Source organism: Phyllobates terribilis, unplaced genomic scaffold, assembly GCF_046119375.1.
Source record: "Phyllobates terribilis strain yellow unplaced genomic scaffold, ASM4611937v1 Scaffold_4__5_contigs__length_816908805, whole genome shotgun sequence".
Lineage (NCBI taxonomy): Eukaryota > Metazoa > Chordata > Amphibia > Anura > Dendrobatidae > Phyllobates > Phyllobates terribilis.
The window spans coordinates 46,303,118-46,326,577 of record NW_027362764.1 but is presented as its reverse complement, the minus strand read 5'-3'; the positions used below and the strand labels follow the sequence as shown (position 1 = coordinate 46,326,577).

The window sequence follows — 23,460 nt, the reverse complement described above, 5'->3', positions numbered from 1 at the left end:
AATTCTTTAAAAAAAAGTGACTTGCAAAGTTGTTTTTATTATACTTTCACATCAATACAAGTTGGTTGGGGGTCCGGCACCCAGCACTTCCACTGATGAGCGATCATTTCCGGGTGTAAATAGTGTATGAATCCACTCACTGTGAGGACTCGCTCACACAATCCATGATTCTCTTTTCCGAGAGTATTGGATCGATTATGGTAATGAAACTCAAGTGTCAGTTTACTGTGATCTCATTCTCTCCCATGAGAGAATCGTATCACGGGTGGTGAGAAGACGGAGAACAAGATTTCTCCATCGTCTCCATTGTCTGGGTATTAGTAAATCGGAGTGCACTCGGATGACATCCGAGTGCATCCCAATGTTTTGCACCCACCCGTAGACTTAAATGAGTCAATGTGATTCGATTTGCAAAGCCACTTGCAGCATACCGAATCAGCATGAGAAAAACATCGGATAGCACTTGCTCAAGTTATACGCTCTTGTGAGCGAGCCTTGAGATGGTGACTAAGTGATTAGCAGCTGAGCTGCAGTACCGGGATTTGGCCACTACACAGTGGGCACAGCAGCTCTCTACATTGTTTATATATGGCTGCTGCTGGAGATGATAAAGGTTGATCATGGAGGCGCAATGTCAGCAATATCCAATCGGCGCAAACCCTTTAAAAGAACAAAGCCCCAAATATATGAATTTCTTACAGCAAATGATAGAAACTGCAGGTATAATATTTTACCCCATGTTAAACTGCATTTTGGACATTAATTTCTGACAATCTTAATTAGTGATCAAAACTACGTTAGGTGCCCATATCACAAAGTTTTACACCTTTACTGATGCAAGAGGAACATTCAAGTCTCCTCATATTGGCGGGCCAGACGAGGCATGTCACCTTACCCCTTAGATCCCGCACCTTTACTGAAAAAGTCACATCAATTACTGCAAGGAAACAACGTGAATAACAAACTAATAAACGAGAGGGGATACTTGCTCAAAGGAACTGTAATACCATTTTTCGTATTGGGTGTATAATAGTGGAAAAAGGCAAAAAGGAAAATTATTATTGGAACTTCATCAAATATTTTCAGACAATTCTTCAAATCATTCACGTTGGTGTTTTTCTAACACAGATATTGCAACTGGAGATGTTCATCACACTGTCTATTAATTGTCAGACCCTTCGCCAGCACAATCTGTCAGACAATTACTGAGATAAGAGGTGACAGTTTGTGCTTCTAAATGTCTATGGAGGGGGAGGAGCTAGCGGAACACTCAGACATTCTGCTGCAAGTTCTCCTGAAATAACAGTTACACTTCTCCATAGAACTTTATGAGCAGCAACTGTCATCTCCTATCTCAGTAAAGGGAAAGTTAGTATTCATTAAAAACTGAAAGAACGAATGATCAGGAGGTGGAAAAAAGTGGATTTTTCTAATGAGATAAGTTTCTTATTTCCAAGTCAACTAATGATTTATGAAAAAAATGTCAGCTTTGACAATAACTCCTTATTACCAATCATGACATTTTTATTCCAGATCTGGTCAAATATGCAAAGACCTCATTGTGCATGAAGAATATCCCCCCCCCAAAGAACTGAATATACAACAGGCACAGGATTGACCTGTTGGGTTTTGATGATTATTCAGGGAGCGTCATACTTATGTCGCTGCAGGAGCATTACCTGCCTGCAATTTGCATGGAGTTCTCGGTGCCAGAGTGGAATATATTGGTATAAGTAGTCAGTTCCCTTTGATGTCTGATATCTTCTACTTTCACGCACTTACGATGCCATTGGCCAAATCAGTGAAGGGAATAGATAAGGGTCACATATTATATCCGGAAAATGGGTTTGAACGGCAATAGGATGTATAGTTGTTTGTGAGTTTTCACCTAAGATCACATTAAAGACCATGTCCTTTCAAAGTGAATGCTTCATAACGAAATAATATGTTTTCAGTCAATTTTTTTTTTATGTATTTTTTTAAAACATTTGTGAGATTTTTCTTTAATTTTCCATCACTATTTGTATTTTAAAAAGATTTCAAAATATTTCCGTTTTCGCTCTGACCACTGAGTTTTATAATAGACCGGTAATTCCCGTTCTGTAAGAATCACGTCTCAGAAGTCTCATTATCATCATAGACAGGATCACAATGAAAGGCAACACCTTTATATAGAGTACACAGGATCCACCATTCACAATACGTGATGTCACAGCTCACCTTCTCCTCCTCCTGTACTATGACTGATAACACCTCTATATACAGTAAATAATACAAGATCCACCATTCACAATAGGTGATATCATAGCTCACCTCCTCCTCCTGTACAATCACTGATAACATCTCTATATACAGCAGATAACACAGGATCCACCATTCACAATAGGTGACGTCACAGCTCACCTCCTCCCCCTCCTGTACAATGACTGGTAACACCTCTATATACATTAGATAACACAGGATCCACCATTCACAATAGGTGATGTCACAGCTCACCGCCTCATGTACAATGACTGATAACACCTCTATATACAGTAGATAACACAGGATCCACCATTCACAATAGGTGACGTCACAGCTCACCTCTTCCTCCTGTACAATGACTGATAACACCTCTATATACAGTAGATAACACAGGATCCACCATTCACAATAGGTGACGTCACAGCTCACCTCCTCCTCCTCCTGTACAATGACTGGTAACACCTCTATATACAGTAGATAACACAGGATCCACCATTCACAATAGTTGACGTCACAGCTCACCTCTTCCTCCTGTACAATGACTGATAACACCTCTATATACAGTAGATAACTCAGGATCCACCATTCACAATAGGTGACGTCACAGCTCACCTCCTCCCCCTCCTGTATAATGACTGGTAACACCTCTATATACAGTACAGACCAAAAGTTTGGACACACCTTCTCATTTAAAGAAATTTCTGTATTTTCATGACTATGACAATTGTACATTCACACTGAAGGCATCAAAACTATGAATTAACACATGTGGAATTATATACTTAACAAAAAAGTGTGAAACCACTGAAAATATGTCTTATATTCTAGGTTCTTCAAAGTAGCCACCTTTTGCTTTGATGACTGCTTTGCACACTCTTGGCATTCTCTTGATGAGCTTCAAGAGGTAGTCACCGGAAATGGTCTTCCAACAATCTTGAAGGAGTTCCCAGAGATGCTTAGCACTTGTTGGCCCTTTTGACTTCACTCTGCGGTCCAGCTCACCCCAAGCCATCAGGTCTGGTGACTGTGGAGGCCAGGTCATCTGGCGTAGCACCCCATCACTCTCCTTCTTGGTCAAATAGCCCTTACACAGCCTGGAGGTGTGTTTGGGGTCATTGTCCTGTTTAAAAATAAATGATGGTCCAACTAAACGCAAACCAGATGGAATAGCATGCCGCTGCAAGATGCTGTGGTAGCCATGCTGGTTCAGTATGCCTTCAATTTTGAATAAATCCCCAACAGTGTCACCAGCAAAGCACCCCCACACCATCACACCTCCTCCTCCATGCTTCACGGTGGGAACCAGGCATGTAGAGTCCATCCGTTCACCTTTTCTGCGTCGCACAAAGACACGGTGGTTGGAACCAAAGATCTCAAATTTGGACTCATCAGACCAAAGCACAGATTTCCACTGGTCTAATGTCCATTCCTTGTGTTCTTTAGCCCAAGCAAGTCTCTTCTGCTTGTTGCCTGTCCTTAGCAGTGGTTTCCTAGCAGCTATTTTACCATGAAGGCCTGCTGCACAAAGTCTCCTCTTAACAGTTGTTGAAGAGATGTGTCTGCTGCTAGAACTCTGTGTGGCATTGACCTGGTCTCTAATCTGAGCTGCTGTTAACCTGCGATTTCTGAGGCTGGTGACTCGGATAAACTTATCCTCAGAAGCAGAGGTGACTCTTGGTCTTCCTTTCCTGGGGCGGTCCTCATGTGAGTTTCTTTGTAGCGCTTGATTGTTTTTGCAACTGCACTTGGGTACACTTTCAAAGTTTTCCCAATTTTTCGTACTGACTGACCTTCATTTCTTAAAGTAATGATGGCCACTCGTTTTTCTTTACTTAGCTGCTTTTTTCTTGCCATAATACAAATTCTAACAGTCTATTCAGTAGGACTATCAGCTGTGTATCCACCAGACTTCTGCACAACACAACTGATGGTCCCAACCCCATTTATAAGGCAAGAAATCCCACTTATTAAACCTGACAGGGCACACCTGTGAAGTGAAAACCATTTCCGGTGACTACCTCTTGAAGCTCATCAAGAGAATGCCAAGAGTGTGCAAAGCAGTCATCAAAGCAAAAGGTGGCTACTTTGAAGAACCTAGAATATAAGACATATTTTCAGTAGTTTCACACTTTTTTGTTAAGTATATAATTCCACATGTGTTAATTCATAGTTTTGATGCCTTCAGTGTGAATGTACAATTTTCATAGTCATGAAAATACAGAAAAATCTTTAAATTAGAAGGTGTGTCCAAACTTTTGGTCTGTACTGTACATTAGATAGCACAGGATCCACCATTCACAATAGGTGATGTCACAGCTCACCGCCTCATGTACAATGACTGATAACACCTCTATATACAGTAGATAACACAGGATCCACCATTCACAATAGGTGACGTCACAGCTCACCTCTTCCTCCTGTACAATGACTGATAACACCTCTATATACAGTAGGTAACACAGGATCCACCATTCACAATAGGTGACGTCACAGCTCACCTCTTCCTCTTGTACAATGACTGATAACACCTCTATATACAGTAGATAACACAGGATCCACCATTCACAATAGGTGACGTCACAGCTCACCTCCTCCCCCTGCAATGACTGATAACAACTCTATATACAGTAGATAACACAAGATCCACCATTCACAATAGATGATGTCACAGCTCACCTCCTCCTCATGTACAATGACTGAAAACACCTCTATATACAGTAGATAACACAGGATCCACCATTCACTATAGGTGACGTCACAGCTCACCTCTTCCTCCTGTACAATGACTGATAACACCTCTATATACAGTAGATAACACAGGATCCACCATTCACAATAGGTGACGTCACAGCTCACCTCTTCCTCCTGTACAATGACTGATAACACCTCTATATACAGTAGATAACACAGGATCCACCATTCACAATAGGTGACATCACAGCTCACCTCCTCCCCCTGCAATGACTGATAACTCTATATACAGTAGATAACACAAGATCCACCATTCATAATAGATGATGTCACAGCTCACCTCCTCCTCCTGTTGAGTGACCCCCAGCTGTGGCCCCATGTAAACAATGCTACTACATACACTATATAGTGGTCGTTGTGGAGAGCAGCAGCTCAGCTCCTATTCAATATCTCCTGTTTATTATGTCGACATCCTCCTAAATATTTGACCACTTTCATGGTCAGACTGCACATGGGGTTTGTTTGTAGTCTGTTACCATGGACACACATATGTCTGCAAATGAACTGTATATACAATATGGTAAGAGAATTCAAGACTGCAAAGATGCTTCCATTTAGATTCATGAAGGCAACTCACGTGTTTTCAAAAGTATACATACCCCTTTAAAATTAACACTCGCATAATAAAATGGAGATATTTAGTCATTTATTTTACGCACTTATATTGCGCCATTAATTACACAGCGCCTTACATACTTTATCGAGATATGGTCTATTCTGCCTTTTATAAAGTTAATATATCTTCACAATGTCTTAAGCAATATTTGTACAAATGCTAAATATACTTAACTAATTGCTCCTGGCAGATGCATTTAATGTCCAGTCCACCCTACAAGTTATCTTCACAGACAGACTTATACTCATAGAACAAACCTAATGAAGGTAACAGATGCCGGAGAATGGACTGAAGCTATTAGAATAGCTGAACATAAAGAGTAAAGTGCTGCAATGAGACGGGCCAGACTCGTACATCAATCCAGAGCGTTCTAAAATAGATTTCTTATTTCCAATGAAGCATTGATGAATTGTACTCAGGTAGAGCACACTGCCAGGGATATGGCATTTCTGAAAAGGCATTTTTCATCTGACTCAGGAAATTGATAAATGGTACTGGAGATGATAACAGTATCCAATAATTTCACGTGTTATTCCTAAGAAAAAATAAAAAATCTTGGTTCTAAAAAAAAGACAAGAAAATCTATCTATCTATCATCTATTATCTATCTATTATTATCTATCTATCATTTACAGATTGTAAGATTGCATATAGTTATAATTTAACTAAATACATTACATTACTGATCCTGTACTGATCCTGAGTTACCTCCTGTATTATACTCCAGAGCTGCACTCACTATTCTGCTGGTGCAGTCACTGTGTACATACATTACATTACTGATCCTGAGTCACATCCTGTATTACACCCCAGAGCTGCACTCACTATTCTGCTGGTGCAGTCACTGTGTACATACATTACATTACTGATCCTGTACTGATCCTGAGTTACATCCTGTATTATACTCCAGAGCTGCACTCACTATTCTGCTGGTGCAGTCACTGTGTACATACATTACATTACTGATCCTGTACTGATCCTGAGTTACATCCTGTATTATACTCCAGAGCTGCGCTCACTATTCTGCTGGTGCAGTCGCTGTGTACATACATTGCATTACTGATCCTGTACTGATCCTGAATTACATCCTGTATTATACTCCAGAGCTGCGCTCACTATTCTGCTGGTGCAGTCACTGTGTACATAGATTGCATTACTGATCCTGTACTGATCCTGAGTTACATCCTGTATTATACTCCAGAGCTGCACTCACTATTCTGCTGGTGCAGTCACTGTGTACATACATTACATGAGTTACATCCTGCATTATACTCCACTACTTTGTGACATAACCTTTCTTCCCCATCCGATATTTTTAGAAAGGTCCCCACCTACCATGTGTTATTTATTAAACTGGATGTTTGATCCCTTTAATCTTTGGATCTTGGTGTAAGTTGCACTTGATATTTGGCTTCTTTGTGTGGATGGTGGAACTTGTCCTGGCATCGTCCTCATATAAATCATCTAGAGCCCCTTATACTTAGTGAGAATATACAAACTAATGAGAGTCAGTCTTAATTAAGGCTCTTATTAGTGGTGATTACTGGTGTCCGCTCTTTATTTTCCTCATGTCTTCGATATCCCGCTTCTCCCCGTCATTTGTGCCGCACACCATTCCCATCCTCAGAGCTGCCAGATTTTTCTTACATTTGTATTGCATTAAGTCCCATTATAAGAGATTACTTTGCAAATCCCTTCATAAAGGATAAGACACCAAGAAGGAGTCTGGGAAGTAAAGCTCTTTTTATGCACAGTGCATCAAAGTGGTCCCAATGCTCTGAAGACAGAGCAATTTCTTCAACGTCGGCTGGCAGTTTCTTAAAATATAGGTCTGTCAGGCTCATAATAGATTCTTACATTATTTGATTTGCAGTTCGTCTAAGAAACATTCATATTTTAGAAGAATGTCAGAATTCTCCATGGAGCAGATTCCGCTGTCCTACTGAAGGATAGCTGTGAAATGATCTTGTAACATTAAAGTAGAACTACTTGTCGGAGCACAATTCCTAATTGACGGTCCATTGCTAGAACAGGCCATCAAGTTGGACCCCCGCTAACCATAAGAACAAAGGGATCCCTTTGGCTTTGACCAGACATGGAGCTACAGCCGTCTGTGCACATTTTGGTCTTGTTGCCCAGGGACTTTCAAGTGGGTAGGACTAGAAGGCTTATTCCCATCTAGGACATTATTAACATGTTCACAAGATATGTCACAAATGTCAGATCGATATAGGTCCCACAGTGATCTCGAGAACGAGGTTGAAGAGGTTTCTGCGCATGCGCGACTCCATCCATTCGTTTGTATATGAGCACCATTAATTATTGATAAAAATTACCATCGGCAATGGAGAGGTGTTCCAACTCTCCCAATTGTTACTTTTCTGAAAATTGCTGACCACGTCTTCTCAGCGCTTTTGGAAATTTCCATATAAATAAAGAAAATTGCGCATGCGAGAGCACCTCTCCCGATGGCATTTTTTTTTTCAGCAATTTGCAGAAGACTTGTACAAATCAATGGAAAGAGTCATTTGTGGCCACTTTTCCATTACTGGGTGCAATTTTCAACAGTAATGTTCGGAATTACCGTGTAAATGAAAGAGAGTATTGTGCATGCGCGGACCCCTCTCCTGATGGCAATTTTTATCAGCAATTTGTAGAATACCTACACAAGTCAATGAAAAGACTCCTTCATGTGTGGCCACCTTTCCAGTATCGGGGGGATAATTTTCTCCAGTAATGTTTGGAATTAACAAACATATGAATGGAGAGCGTTGCTCATGCGTGAGCGCCTCTCCCAATGGCAATTTTTATCAGCAATTTTATTAGTATTTTGCAGAGCACTTACACAAATCAATGGAAAGAGTCCTTCATGTGTGATCGCATTTCCAGTATCAGGGGGCAATTAACTACTATACAAATGAATAGAGAGTGTTGCACAAGAGTGGGCACCTCTACTGATGCCAATTTTTATCAGCAATTTTATCAGCATTTTGCAGAACATCTACACAAATCAATGGATAGAGTCCTTCATGCATGACCACCTTTCCAGTACCGGTGGCAATTTTCATCATTAATGTTTGGAACTACTATATAAATAAATGGAAAGTGTTGCACATGCGCGGGCACCTCTCCTGATGGCAATTTTTATCAGAAATTTTTGGAACATTCATACAAATGAATGGGAAGAGTTCTTCATGCATGGCCACCTTTCTAGTACCAGGGAAAATTTCTTGCCAGTAATGTTCGGGTCTACCAAATACATGAATGAAGAATTTTGCGCATGCGCAGGCACCTCCTCTGATGGCAACATTAATCAGCAATTTTTGGAAAGCTCATAGAAATTAATGGGAAGAGTCCTCCATGCAATTTTTGACAGTAATATTAAAACCACATTGCAAATGAACACAGAGAGCAGAGCATGCTCAACCTCCTCTCTTTTGCCGAGGACACAAGAAGAATGCAATGTTATTTTAGTTATTTCATCTCACAGTTAAGTCTGGCATGTTGATAGTTGTGTATGGCCAGTTTTACCTCCAGCTTTGTATCTCAGTCACCCCCAAGTGAATGTGACTGGGGTCTAACACCAGACCTGGTCCACCAAAGCTAGTGCTGTGTGTCGTCAATATCAGAGAGATCTTTGTTCAACTTCTCATGGTTGCTGATGGTCTTTTAAGAAGACAGGCCATCAATGTCAAGTTTTGGATTTTTACTAGACATGGCACAACCAAAGTTTACACGCAGTTCTGGTTTTGCAAATCGGAAAAAATTCTATAAGCATCTAAGTGCAACCATAGGGACATCAGCCCGACTCCTCATCGTAATGGATTTTGACATTATTTTTGTCATTGAAGGGTTTGCACACCACCTCTGTATTCACTGTCCAAAGGACAACTGGAGATGTACCAGCCTATCATCTGCTGTCCCATAGACAATCAATAGGATGGTGGTGTTCATTGTTGAATATCACTTCATTCAGATGGGTCTGCTCTTGGGATCGTGGTGGTAAACTAGATCAGACCCCAAAAATAAGTGAGATATTACCTATCTTACGGTAAGGGGTTACATAAAAACAGCAACAATTTTTTAAAAGGGTAGTCCGGTAAAAACAAGTTATCACCTGTCCATAGAATAAGTGATAAGTGATAACTCATTGATTAGTGGGTGTTTGACCACTGGGACCCACATAGATTGGAAGAATGGGGCACTTTTATTCCAGGTAGAATGAAGTAACCGTGCACATGTGTACCCTCCGCTCCATTTATTCCCTATGGGGCTCCGGAGCGCAGGGCTCATATTTTTCTGACAGCCAAAGCTTCAGTGCAATGCTTACAAGCTAGACATCAGCGGTGGTCGGTCTCCAAGGCAATGAACTGCAAACTAAAGAAAATAGTGTTAATATCTCAAGATAGGCTGCGAATTTAATAAGCTGTAAATTGCAAGCGCTATCTGACAAAATCCATCTATGAAAAACAGGAATAACCCTTTAACATGTTTGTAATAGAGTTACTCTTAAAAGTATAAGAAAAGAATTGCCCCCAATTATTGGGCATGTGGTAAGATATAGGTGGAAATATTAGTAACAAGGGATCAGTATGAAATGTCTTCACTCGGTATAAAATTGTCCTTGTATCCAATATTTAATTTTTAATTTTTTTGTTCATTTTCTCTTTTCAGGTGATATGTGCAAATATAACAGGTGGTGGGAAACTTGGAAATTTAAAATCAGGAGGCTCCATATCCACACTTAAGCATATATGGACAGAAAGTAACAAAGACTTGTCTATCAGTCGACTCCTTTCACAGACTTTTCACGGTAAAGAAAACCAAACTTCCTTGGATATGAGATACGATACTCCAGAGCCGTACACGGAGCAAGAACTCTGGGAATGGCTGAGGAACTCGACAGATCTTCAGGGACCACGTTCCCGATCCAAAAGACGGCCAATCGTCAAGACGGGAAAGTTTAAGAAAATGTTTGGCTGGGGGGATTTCCATTCCAACATCAAAACTGTGAAGTTAAATTTATTGATAACAGGGAAAATTGTGGACCATGGCAATGGAACCTTCAGTGTCTACTTTCGGCACAACTCAACCGGTCAAGGAAACGTGTCCGTGAGCTTAGTTCCTCCAACCAAAATTGTGGAATTTGACTTGGCTCAGCAATCGGTGATTGACGCGAAAGATTCCAAGTCCTTCAATTGCCGTATTGAGTACGAAAAGGTCGACAAGGCTACGAAGAACACTCTTTGCAACTATGACCCTTCAAAAACATGCTACCAGGAGCAAACCCAAAGTCATGTATCTTGGTTATGCTCCAAGCCCTTCAAGGTGATCTGTATTTATATATCATTTTATAGTACAGATTATAAACTAGTACAAAAGGTGTGTCCCGATTACAACTATCACAGCGACACGCCATACTTCCCTTCTGGTTGACAATAACACGTATGCAAGACTTACCTCTAAGGAAAACAAAAAAAAAAAAAAAAAAAGGTGACTGGGCTGGAACCGTATCCAAGAGAGTCCCATCAATTGCCTGGAATGTGTCTACATAATAAACGATGATGTAAAAAAAAAAAAAAAAACAACAACAAAAACTTTTCTATGGGAAATCAATCAGATGCAATTGACCTTCCCCCAACCGATCGCTCCATATTCTATTTACTAGGTGTAAGTCACTGTGGATATAAGGGGAACACACACAGAAACGCACACTCAACATCATAAATTGTCGAATACATAATATTTCACAAAAAAAAATATTTGCAAGGAACCAAAAAAATGCAAAACAATTAGCCATATCCAAGTCATAAGTATGAAAAATTGCACCCTCTCCACCACTTTAACCCAGGAGATATTGCTTTTTCTAGATTTACCAATCTAGGACATTGTATCTATAAGGTGCGTGCCGCCAGGATGAATCCTTCAGGTTGGCGACCAAGCAAACCTAACACACAAAAAAAAGGCACAATTAGGATGATGGTGAATGGAGTCAATGGAGCCCATGGTAAATAAAGATGGAAATCCATTTACAATTTACATGGTCTACTGGGTCATACCGGAATGTGTCAGGTTCCTCTTCCCGAAAACCCAAGGTTGACTTGAGAAATGTTGACCCAAACTTGTGTAAGTTGTGAATGGTTGAAATCTTTCTTACGGTATATTGTATACTTAAGTATCCTAGTCGACATTTGTATGAATGGTTTGTATTGTATATAGTTTAACCCGTGTTCCTTGAGCAGCTTCTTAATATAACTAGTAAATGTCTCCGCTTGTTATTGGTTAAATACAATGAGAGGACTTGAGGATTTCCATGTTTATCGACTTAGCTGTAAAACTTCATTAATACGAGAGGACATAATTATGTATAAAGCATTTATTCTGCTAAGTATTGTCGAAAGCTAGACATATACAACATTGAAGTCTGTATGCATTTAGATATTTTATTTCTGGACGAGATGAAAAAAAACAAACATAAAAAAACAAAAGGTGAATTGTATATAAAAATAAAAGACATAACGTTGAATTTAAAGAGGTGAAACTGGTGTCTCAATCATGAAATGTTTCCACTTTATATCCAAAATGTTTATACAATGACATTGCCAGACAACGCCAAATGAACGTTAATGTAGGGCACAAATATTACCGCCACTCACTACCATAAAAATACTTCTATAGAAAGCCGAAAAATACTTCCAAATGCAAGAACACTATTTTCTGCCATTATAATACTGACATATAATGATAAATAAGATATCTCTATTGTAGACACATAATATTGCCATTCACTGACATAATAATTCTGCCATACAATGATAAATAATATATCTATGTAGTACACACATAATATTGTCATTCGCCATAATAATACTGCCATACAATGAGAAATAATATATCTCTATGGTAGACACATAATATTTCCATTCACTGACATAATAATACTGCCATACAATGATAAATAATATATCTATATAGTACACACATAGTATTGCCATTCACTGCCATAATAATACTGCCATACAATGATAAATAATATATCTATATAGTACACACATAATATTGCCATTCACTGCCATAATACTACTGCCATTCAATGATAAATAATATATCTATATAGTACACACATAATATTGCCATTCATTGCCATAATAATACTGCCATTCAATGATAAATAATATATCTATATAGTACACACATAATATTGCCATTCACCATAATAATACTGCCATACAATGATAAATAATATGTCTATATGATACACTCATAATATTACCATTCACCATACAATGATCAATATTATGTATATATGGTACACATAGTATTGCCATTCACTGCCATAATAATACTGCCATGTAATGATAAATAATATATCTATATAGTACACACATAGTATTGCCATTCACTGCCATAATAATACTGCCATATAATGATAAATAATATATCTATATAGTACACACATAATATTGCCATTCACTGCCATAATAATACTGCCATTCAATGATAAATAATATATCTATATAGTACACACATAATATTGCCATTCATTGCCATAATAATACTGCCATTCAATGATAAATAATATATCTATATAGTACACACATAATATTGCCATTCACCATAATAATACTGCCATACAATGATAAATAATATGTCTATATGATACACTCATAATATTACCATTCACCATACAATGATCAATATTATGTATATATGGTACACATAATGTTGCCATTCACTGCCATAATAATACTGCCATACAATGATAAATAATATATCTATATAGTACACATATAATATTGCCATTCATTGCCATAATAATACTGCCATTCAATGATAAATAATATATCTATATAGTACACACATAATATTGCCATTCATTGCCATAATAATACTGCCATTCAATGATAAATAATATATCTATAAAGTACACACATAATATTGCCATTCATTGCCATAATAATACTGCCATTCAATGATAAATAATATATCTATATAGTACACACATAATATTGCTATTCACCATAATAATACTGCCATACAATGATAAATAATATGTCTATATGATACACTCATAATATTACCATTCACCATACAATGATCAATATTATGTATATATGGTACACATAATATTGCCATTCACTGCCATAATAATACTGCCATACAATGATAAATAATATATCTATATAGTACACATATAATATTGCCATTCATTGCCATAATAATACTGCCATTCAATGATAAATAATATATCTATATAGTACACACATAATATTGCCATTCACTGCCATAATAATACTGCCATACAATGATAAATAATATATCTACATAGTACACACATAATATTGCCATTCACCATAATAATACTGCCATACAATGATAAATAATATGTCTATATGATACACTCATAATATTACCATTCACCATACAATGATCAATACTATGTATATATGGTACACATAATATTGCCATTCACTGCCATAATAATACTGCCATACGATATCAAATAATACTTCTATATGGTGTACACTCAAAATACCATATTCACTGCCATAACAATATTCCCAGACAATGCCAAAAAATAACTACCTATCTACAGAGTGCCCACACAATGCTACCCTTCATTGCCAAAATAATACTGCCATATAATACCAATCAATGTTCATATATGGTGCAATCTCAATACTTTCACTACCACAAAATACCAAATCCTTATAAATTTACCCGCTTATATAGCGCCATCATATACTTTATCATCATATACATTATCCACACTGTCCCCATTGGGGCTCACAATCTAGATTCCCTATCAGGATGTCTTGTCAGTGTGAGAGGAAACCGGAGAACCCGGAAGAAACCCACGCAAACATAGGGAGAACATACAAACTCCTTGCAGAAATGTGGTCCTTGGTGGAATTTGAACTAAGAACTCCAGTGCATGAATACTCCTATACGATGAATACTGCCATTCACTGCCAAATTATTATTACCAAACAATGTACAATAACTCTCTTATACGTTGCACACACATTACCGCTATTCACTGCCATTATAATACTGTCACACAATGCTAAATAATACTTCTATATGGTGAACACAGAATACCTTAATAGTCCTGCAATACACTGCCAAATAATACTTCTACATGGTGCACGCACAATGCTGCCCCTCAGTGCCATAATACTTCCCCTCAGTGCCATAATACTGTCACACAATGCCAAAATATTAATTCTGTACAGTTCCCACATAATAATGCCATTCTCTGCCATAATACAGCCATACTATGTCAAATAATTCTCCTATATGGTGCATAAACAATAGCATGATTCGCTGCTTTTATAATACTGCAATACAATGATAGTTTATCTATATGGTACACACACGCATAATATTGCAATTTACTGTCATAATAATATTGTAATACAATGTCAAATAATACTCCTATACAGTGCACACACAATACCACAATTCACTGCCATTATAATACTGCCATACAATCAAAAGTAATACTTCTACATGGCATGAGCATAATATTGCCATTCACTGCCATAATACTGACGCGCCCCCTGGGCCGTGGGGGTACCCGGAGCCGGGCCTGTAGATGCTGGGGTTTGTAGTCACCGTGGCGGTGACCCGGTCCGTGACCCAGGGCGGTCAATCCAAGGCGTAATTGATGTGTATATAGGTTATAATGTCCGACTACGCAACCTGTGGAGTGCGGATATTGGTAACCGCCGCTGCGGAGCAGTCCGCTGAAGCTGGTGGTATGTGCAGCAAGGTGATGTGACTCCCCACAGGAGGAGTGTAGCTTCAGGGCAGCGTGCGTGGATGATGGTGGTGATTGTGCAAGGTGTCGCGGTGCAGGAATAATCACAGAGTCCAAACAATGCAGTCCCAGATCCTTTACTCACGGTTTAAGCAGTTCCAGTTACAGGGCCAGTGTAAGAGCCCATGGCGTCCTGTGCTCATGCAGTAAGGGGCTCGGTCGACCCTCAGGTATCTCTGGAGTATTTAGCAGGACCCCCTTCCTGCAGAGCCCCTGCTCCTGCACTCTTCTCCTCTGACTGAAGTCTAAGACCCCCTGATCTAAGATGGATCCTTACTTATACTCCTACTCCAGTGCTCCCAGGATCTACGTCCTCCACCCAATCACTACTTAGTTCCCCCTTTCTAAGTGGTTCCTCCCCACTCCAGCCAGGGATCAGGGACACTTGAGCTCTCCCATATGAGCATTCTCGCCCTGTCCCCCCGGAAATGTGGTGTAGTAGATGTTCTGTTAGGGTCCTAAGCCATACTCCTTCCTTACCTGAGAGTGAGATACCACACCTCTGGATGAGATGCAATACCTCTGTGGCGACCGAACCCTCAGGGGCGCCACAATACTGCCATGCGTTGTACAGTACAGACCAAAAGTTTGGACACACCTTCTCATTTAAAGATTTTTCTGTATTTTCATGACTATGAAAATTGTACATTCACACTGAAGGCATCAAAACTATGAATTAACACATGTGGAATTATATACTTAACAAAAAAGTGTGAAACAACTGAAAATATGTCTTATATTCTAGGTTCTTCAAAGTAGCCACCTTTTGCTTTGATGACTGCTTTGCACACTCTTGGCATTCTCTTGATGAGCTTCAAGAGGTAGTCACCGGAAATGTTCTTCCAACAATCTTGAAGGAGTTCCCAGAGATGCTTAGCATTTGTTGGCCCTTTTACCTTCACTCTGCGGTCCAGCTCACCCCAAACCATCTCGATTGGGTTCAGCTCTGGTGACTGTGGAGGCCAGGTCATCTGGCGTAGCACCCCATCACTCTCCTTCTTGGTCAAATAGCCCTTACACAGCCTGGAGGTGTGTTTGGGGTCATTGTCCTGTTGAAAAATAAATGATGGTCCAACTAAACGCAAACTGGTTGGAATAGCATGCCGCTGCAAGATGCTGTGGTAGCCATGCTGGTTCAGTATGCCTTCAATTTTGAATAAATCCCCAACAGTGTCACCAGCAACGCACCCCCTCACCATCACACCTCCTCCTCCATGCTTCACGGTGGGAACCAGACATGTAGAGTCCATCCGTTCACCTTTTCTGCGTCGCACAAAGACACGGTGGTTGGAACCAAAGATCTCAAATTTGGACTCATCAGACCAAAGCACAGATTTCCACTGGTCTAATGTCCATTCCTTGTGTTCTTTAGCCCAAACAAGTCTCTTCTGCTTGTTGCCTGTCCTTAGCAGTGGTTTCCTAGCAGCTATTTTACCATGAAGGCCTTCTGCACAAAGTCTCCTCTTAACAGTTGTTGAAGAGATGTGTCTGCTGCTAGAACTCTGTGTGGCATTGACCTGGTCTCTAATCTGAGCTGCTGTTAACCTGCGATTTCTGAGGCTGGTGACTCGGATAAACTTATCCTCAGAAGCAGAGGTGACCCTTGGTCTTCCTTTCCTGGGGCGATCCTCATGTGAGCCAGTTTCTTTGTAGCGCTTGATGGTTTTTGCAACTGCACTTAGGGACACTTTCAAAGTTTTCCCAATTTTTCACACTGACTGACCTTAATTTCTTAAAGTAATGATGGCCACTCGTTTTTCTTTACTTAGCTGCTTTTTTCTTGCCATAATACAAATTGTAACAGTCTATTCAGTAGGACTATCAGCTGTGTATCCACCAGACTTCTGCACAACACAACTGATGGTCCCAACCCCATTTATAAGGCAAGAAATCCCACTTATTAAACCTGACAGGGCACACCTGTGAAGTGAAAACCATTTCCGGTGACTACCTCTTGAAGCTCATCAAGAGAATGCCAAGAGTGTGCAAAGCAGTCATCAAAGCAAAAGGTGGCTACTTTGAAGAACCTAGAATATAAGACATATTTTCAGTTGTTTCACACTTTTTTGTTAAGTATATAATTCCACATGTGTTAATTCATAGTTTTGATGCCTTCAGTGTGAATGGACAATTTTCATAGTCATGAAAATACAGAAAAATCTTTAAATGAGAATGTGTGTCCAAATTTTTGGTCTGTACTGTAAATGAATGCTCCTGTTATACAATGCACACACACAATACCACCATTCACTGCTATTAAAATACTGCCATACAATGACAAACAATATATATATGGTACAAACATAATATTGCCATTTACTGCCATAATAATACTACAATACAATGTCAAATAATCAAATAATGCTCCTATACAGTGCACAAAGAATGCCGCTATTCACTGCTATTATTATACTGCCATACAATGCAAAAGAATACTCCTATATGTTGTGCGCACAATACTGTCATCCGCTGCCATAATCATACTGTTACACAATGCTAAAGTATACTTTCACACAGAGCATTGAGAGAAGAAAGGCTTCGGTCCATGGACTGTGTTGATGGTCAGCTCCGTGAATGAGACTGACCTGCAATACCATACACAACCTGTAGACAGATGTGGCACAGTTTTAGGGGAGGTAAAGCAGATATGTTTTTATGATCATGAACAGTCCCTTTGTTACATTTTTTCAAACTGTTTGTAAGTAGAAAACCTGCGGCACACCACCTCAAGGGTAAAAGTACCACAGAGGCAACCCATGCAGCTGCTAAAGGGGGTTGTACAGCAGATCACAAAGTGATCCCTTTGCTAGGACCTCCTGTGATCAACTCTGATCTGTGGGAAAACTTTGGAGTAAATTTTCAATTTCTCTGCAGCGCCACCACAGGAGAAATGATGCATTACATAATGTCCATTCAAATTCAACTGCTCTCTAGTAGTGATGAGCGAGCATGCTCGTTGCTCGAGATTTACGAGCATGCTCGGGCGAGCACCTATTATCTTCAGTGTGCTCGGGGGTTAATTTTTGGTGGGCTCCGTGAACATGATTTGTGACTGTTTGACAGCTTTAATACATGTGAGGAATGCTGGAAAAACAGGCACAAATCATTGTCACGGAGCAATGAAAACTTAACGCCCGAGCACGCTGAAGATAATAGGTGTTTGCCCGAGCATGCTCGTAAATCTCGAGCAACGAGCATGCTCGCTCATCAGTACTCTCTAGGCAAGAAATGAGGGTCCAAATCAGAGGACCCCATCGCTATTAAGTATACTTAATTGGGTAGATGAAAATGGGTTTTTATAAAAGCAGACAACCCCTTGGCCGCTGCATGATTGGACAAGGCACTAGGAGAGTGGTAGTAGTGTCAAGCTGCTACTACTACAAGGGTCCTTATTTCAGTCTGAAGCCCCCTGAGCTATTTGCAGGCCACCCCTATAGCTGGCTTCTTACTTTATGCGCAAATAAAGGGGGTTACGAACGTCATTGCCATCAGTGACATGCGTCACCCCTTTATGTGGCCACGCGCTCCTCAGCATTACTTTTTGACCCCTTCCCTCCCCTCCATTTATTATGCTTTGGGAATCTGTAGAATAACAATAGGAATCCGAAAACATTGTCTTGTTGAAAGTTTTCAAGTAGCAAAACATCATAATAAAGCACAATACAAAGCGATAGAAAAATACAAAAGTACAAATAGAAAATGGAAACATGTAAATATTTGATGTTTCTATTGTTTATGGTTCTTCCAGTTGAACATTAATAAGATGTGCGTTGTCTGAGCTCTCGCCCTCCGCACTCGCTGCAGGGTCAGATCCTACAGATCCACAATGATGTGATATCGGCTTGTAGACGGCCCAGCAAGAAGCCGCAGTCCATGCTCTTCAGCCATGTCTAACAACGCAAAGGTCAGAGGAGACTCCAGCCCCGAGGTCATCATCAGAAATCAGCAACTATTGTTTGGTGTAATTAAAATATAGTCCCAGAGCAACAGGGCATTACCAGGTGATTAATACAAACTGCTCAGCCACGGGCCGACCGTGAGAGGGGCATTAATCACTGCTAATAAGCCGTCCTGAGGGGGAATATTACTGCAGGTTAGTGTATAGCTGGAAATGAATTATTACATACAGCATGAATATAGTTCCACGGTAAAAATCCATCTACCTATCTATCTATCTATTATCTATCTCTCAATCTATCTATTATCTATCATATATCATCTATTATCTATCTATCTATCAATCTATCTATTATCTATATATCTATTATCTATCTATCAATTATTTATCTATTATCTATCTATTATCTATCTATTACCTATATATTGTATATCTATTATCTATCTATTATCTATTATCTATCTATCCAACTATTATCTATCTATTATCTATCCATTACCTATCTGTCTATTATCTATCATCTATCTATTAGCTATCTATTATTTATCTATCTATTATCTGTCTATTATCTATTTATTATCTATCTATTATCTATGTATCTATATCTATTTCCTGGGGGAAATGCTTAATTTTCTGAAAAATTTCAAGGGTGCCAACACTTTCGACCATGATTGTATCTATCACTATCTATTCATCTATAATTCTTTCTTTCTTTCTTTCTTTCTTTCTTTCTTTCTTTCTTTCTTTCTTTCTTTCTTTCTATCTATTTTGATACACTGATAATTTTGCAAGTTTTCCCTCCTACAAAGAATGGAGAGGTCTGTAATTTTTATCGTAGGTCACTTCACCTGTGAGAGACAGAATTTTAAACAATAATCCAGAAAATCACATTTTATGATTTCTACATAATTAATTTGCTTTTATTGTATGAAATATTTGATACAATAGAAAAACAGAACTTAATATTTGATCCAGAAACCTTTGTTCGCAATTACAGAGGTCAGACGTTTCCTGTAGTTCTTGACCAGGTTTGCGGACACTGCAGCAGGGATTTTGGCCCCCTCCTCCATACAGATCTTCTCCAGATCTTTCAGGTTTCGGGGCTGTCACTGGGCAACATTCAGCTTCCACTTCCTCCAAAGATTTTCTATTGGGCTCAGGTCTGGAGACTGGCTAGGCCACTCCAGGACCTTGAAATGCTTCTCACGGAGCCACTCCTTAGAAGATCCAACCACAACCCATCTTCAGTGCTCTTACTGAGGGAAAGAGGTTGTTGGGCAAAATCTCACGATAGATGACCCCATCCATCCTCCCTTCAATATGGTGTAGTCGCCCTGTCCCCTTTGCAGAAAAGCACCCCCAAAGTATGATGTTTCCCTCACCATGCTTCACGGATGGAATGGTGTTCTTGGGGTTGTACTCATCCATTTTCCTCCAAACACAGAGAGTGGAGTTGATACCAAAAAGTTCTATTTTGGTCTCATCTGACCACATGACCTTCTCCCATGCCACCTCTGGATAATCCAAATGGTCATTGGCGAACTTCAAATGGGCCTGGACATGTGCTGTCGTGAGCAGGGGGACCTTGCTTGCCTGAAAGATTTTAATCCATGATGGCGTAGTGTGTTACTAACGGTAATGTTTGAGACTGTGGTCCCAGCTTTCTTCAGGTCATTGACCAGGTCCTCCCATGTAGTTCTGGGCTGATTCCTGACCTTTCTCAGAATCATCCTTACCCCATGAGGCGAGATCTTGCATGGAGCCCCAAACCGAAGAAGATTGACAGTCAACTTTTGTTTCATTTATTTTCTAATAGTTGTGCCAACAGTTGTTGCCTTCTCACCAAGCTGCTTGCCTATTGTCCTGTAACCCATCCCAGCCTTGTGCTGGTCTACAATTTTGTACCTGGTGTCCTTAGACAACTCTTTGGTCTTGGCCATGGTGGAGAGGTTGGAGTGTGATTAATTATGTAGACAGGTATCTTTTATACAGGTAACAAGTTCAAACAGGTGCAATTAATACCGGTAATGAGTGCTGAGTAGGAGGGCTTCTTAAAGAAAAACTAACAGGTATGTGAGAGCCAGAATTCTTGCTGGTTGGTAGGTGATCAAATACTTATTTCATGCAATAAAATGCAATTTAATTATTTAAAAATCATACGATGTGATTTTCTGATTGTTATTTTTAGATTCTGTCTCTCACAGGTGAAGTATACCTACGAAAAAAATTACAGACCTCTCCATTAGGTGTAGGTGAGAAAACTTGCAAAATCAGCAGTTTATCAAATACTTATTTTCTCCACTGTATTTCTCTACAGGGTGCAATTTACATCACAACCACTAGGGGGTCACATATCGGCACATATAGCACAGACATCTCCTGACAGAGTATTGCAAAAAATGTTTTCAAAGCAGTTGACCTGCAACTCTCATCGGGATACAACATGCCAAGAGAAAGGAAACAACAGTATATTTTATCTATTTATCTGTTACACTGTTTCTTCATTAATGCTCGTATAATATACAATGACAAAGTATTTCCATTGATTTGCAAGAAAAAAAATTCCTCTATAACAGGCATATTGTGTCTTTTTCCTTTGGAAAAAAAACTTTGGATTGGCTAAATATTCTTTGTCATGTTGCAAGGCTCATTAGTAGGCCAGACATTGACTTTTGAGGAATCCACCGTTGTCCTCACTGTAGCTCTGCGCCAGCTCCCTCGGAAAGCTGTGCAATGCCATGTGAAGACTCATGGTGCAAGGGTCGAAGACTGGAGAATCTTCGGTATGGCGAGAAGTGCTTGACTGACAGTTGAGGAGTGTGGAAGACGTGGGACGTTGTGCTAAGATTGTGCATTTACAAGGGCACCTGGTGTCCAGATTGTGCGCCAGTTGCAATAGACAACCAGTGGAATGCTGATGACCACTGGCATGAGTCCTGAAGATAGAAGCGGCATCCTGATACCGAGAGGCGACTGATGCAGAAAGTCGAATACAGGAAATGACGTTATGAGGATGACTGGCATACACATAATGAGAGACCACTAAAAGTCTTGTTTTAAAATTAGAATTTGGAGAATCCATCAAGATTTCCAAAAGCCGACTGATCTGCTGCATTAAAAGTTACCGGGATCGGCCGTCATCTGGCAGCCACGTCTGGTCTTATAGCACTTATAACATAAGCAACAATTATGATATTTTTAAATAATGTGTTTTTTAAGCAGCTTTTCTATATAAAACTTGACATTGGAGGAAGCCTGGGAGCTGCAGAAAAAGGTTCTTCTACAACAGCGGAGCAGAAGAAAGCTACTAATGTCGGAACAGGTGACCAACAAACAACATGTGCGATGATTTATAGAACTTACAGGTAATAAGTACAATATTTTTTTACAGCACAGAAAGAGAGCTCTACCTAAGATGATGCATACAGTGCAATAATCACAAAACTGTCTCTTTTCTAGACACCCAATAATAGAATTTCCGTTCTCTTATGTGGCAGAGGGGCTTTACGAGCATCGGGTCTGGGTATCACTGCAGCCTCTGCTCATGTGTGATGAGCTTTCCAGATGATAAGGTCCCCCCAAAAAAAGGGACAAGAGGGAGGGAGTCCGAGAAGCCTGACAATCACAAACTGTTGCCTTTTCCCCCATCCTCTCTGCATCACCAACGGAAAAGGAGTGGAACAATAAGTCCCAGTATATTTTTACTTCTTAGAGAAGAGTAAACATAGTAAAGTGATGAGAAGGTGAAAGTGCTTCTAAGATTTCATTAAAGTGCTGAACATCTGGCTGACACTGTTAATGAAGACAATATGTTATAGGGGGACTACACATCCAGACTGGTGTTATAGGGGGGCTCCAGACTACACATCCAGACTGCTGTTATAGGGGGTTCCAGACTACACATCCAGACTGCTGTTATAGGGGGCTCCAGACTACACATCCAGACTGCTGTTATAGGGGGCTCCAGACTACACATCCAGACTGCTGTTATAGGGGGCTCCAGAGTACACATTCAGACTGCTGTTATAGGGGGCTCCAGACTACACATCCAGACTGCTGTTATAGGGGGTTCCAGACTACACATCCAGACTGCTGTTATAGAGGGGCTCCAGACTACACATCCAGACT

The 23,460-nt window shown here is 39.8% G+C and overlaps 1 protein-coding gene across 1 annotated transcript in view; it reads left to right on the top strand.

Annotated features, from left to right (window-relative positions):
• NXPH1 (neurexophilin 1) overlaps window positions 1-11,196 on the top strand; it is a 492,104-nt gene extending 480,908 nt beyond the window's left edge. Inside the window, exon 2 of the mRNA XM_073677295.1 lies at window positions 10,286-11,196. Coding sequence (XP_073533396.1) covers window positions 10,286-11,047 — 762 coding nt within the window. The 3' untranslated portion in view covers window positions 11,048-11,196. The remainder of the gene's footprint in view (window positions 1-10,285) is intronic.
• The last annotated feature ends 12,264 nt before the right edge of the window (window positions 11,197-23,460 follow it).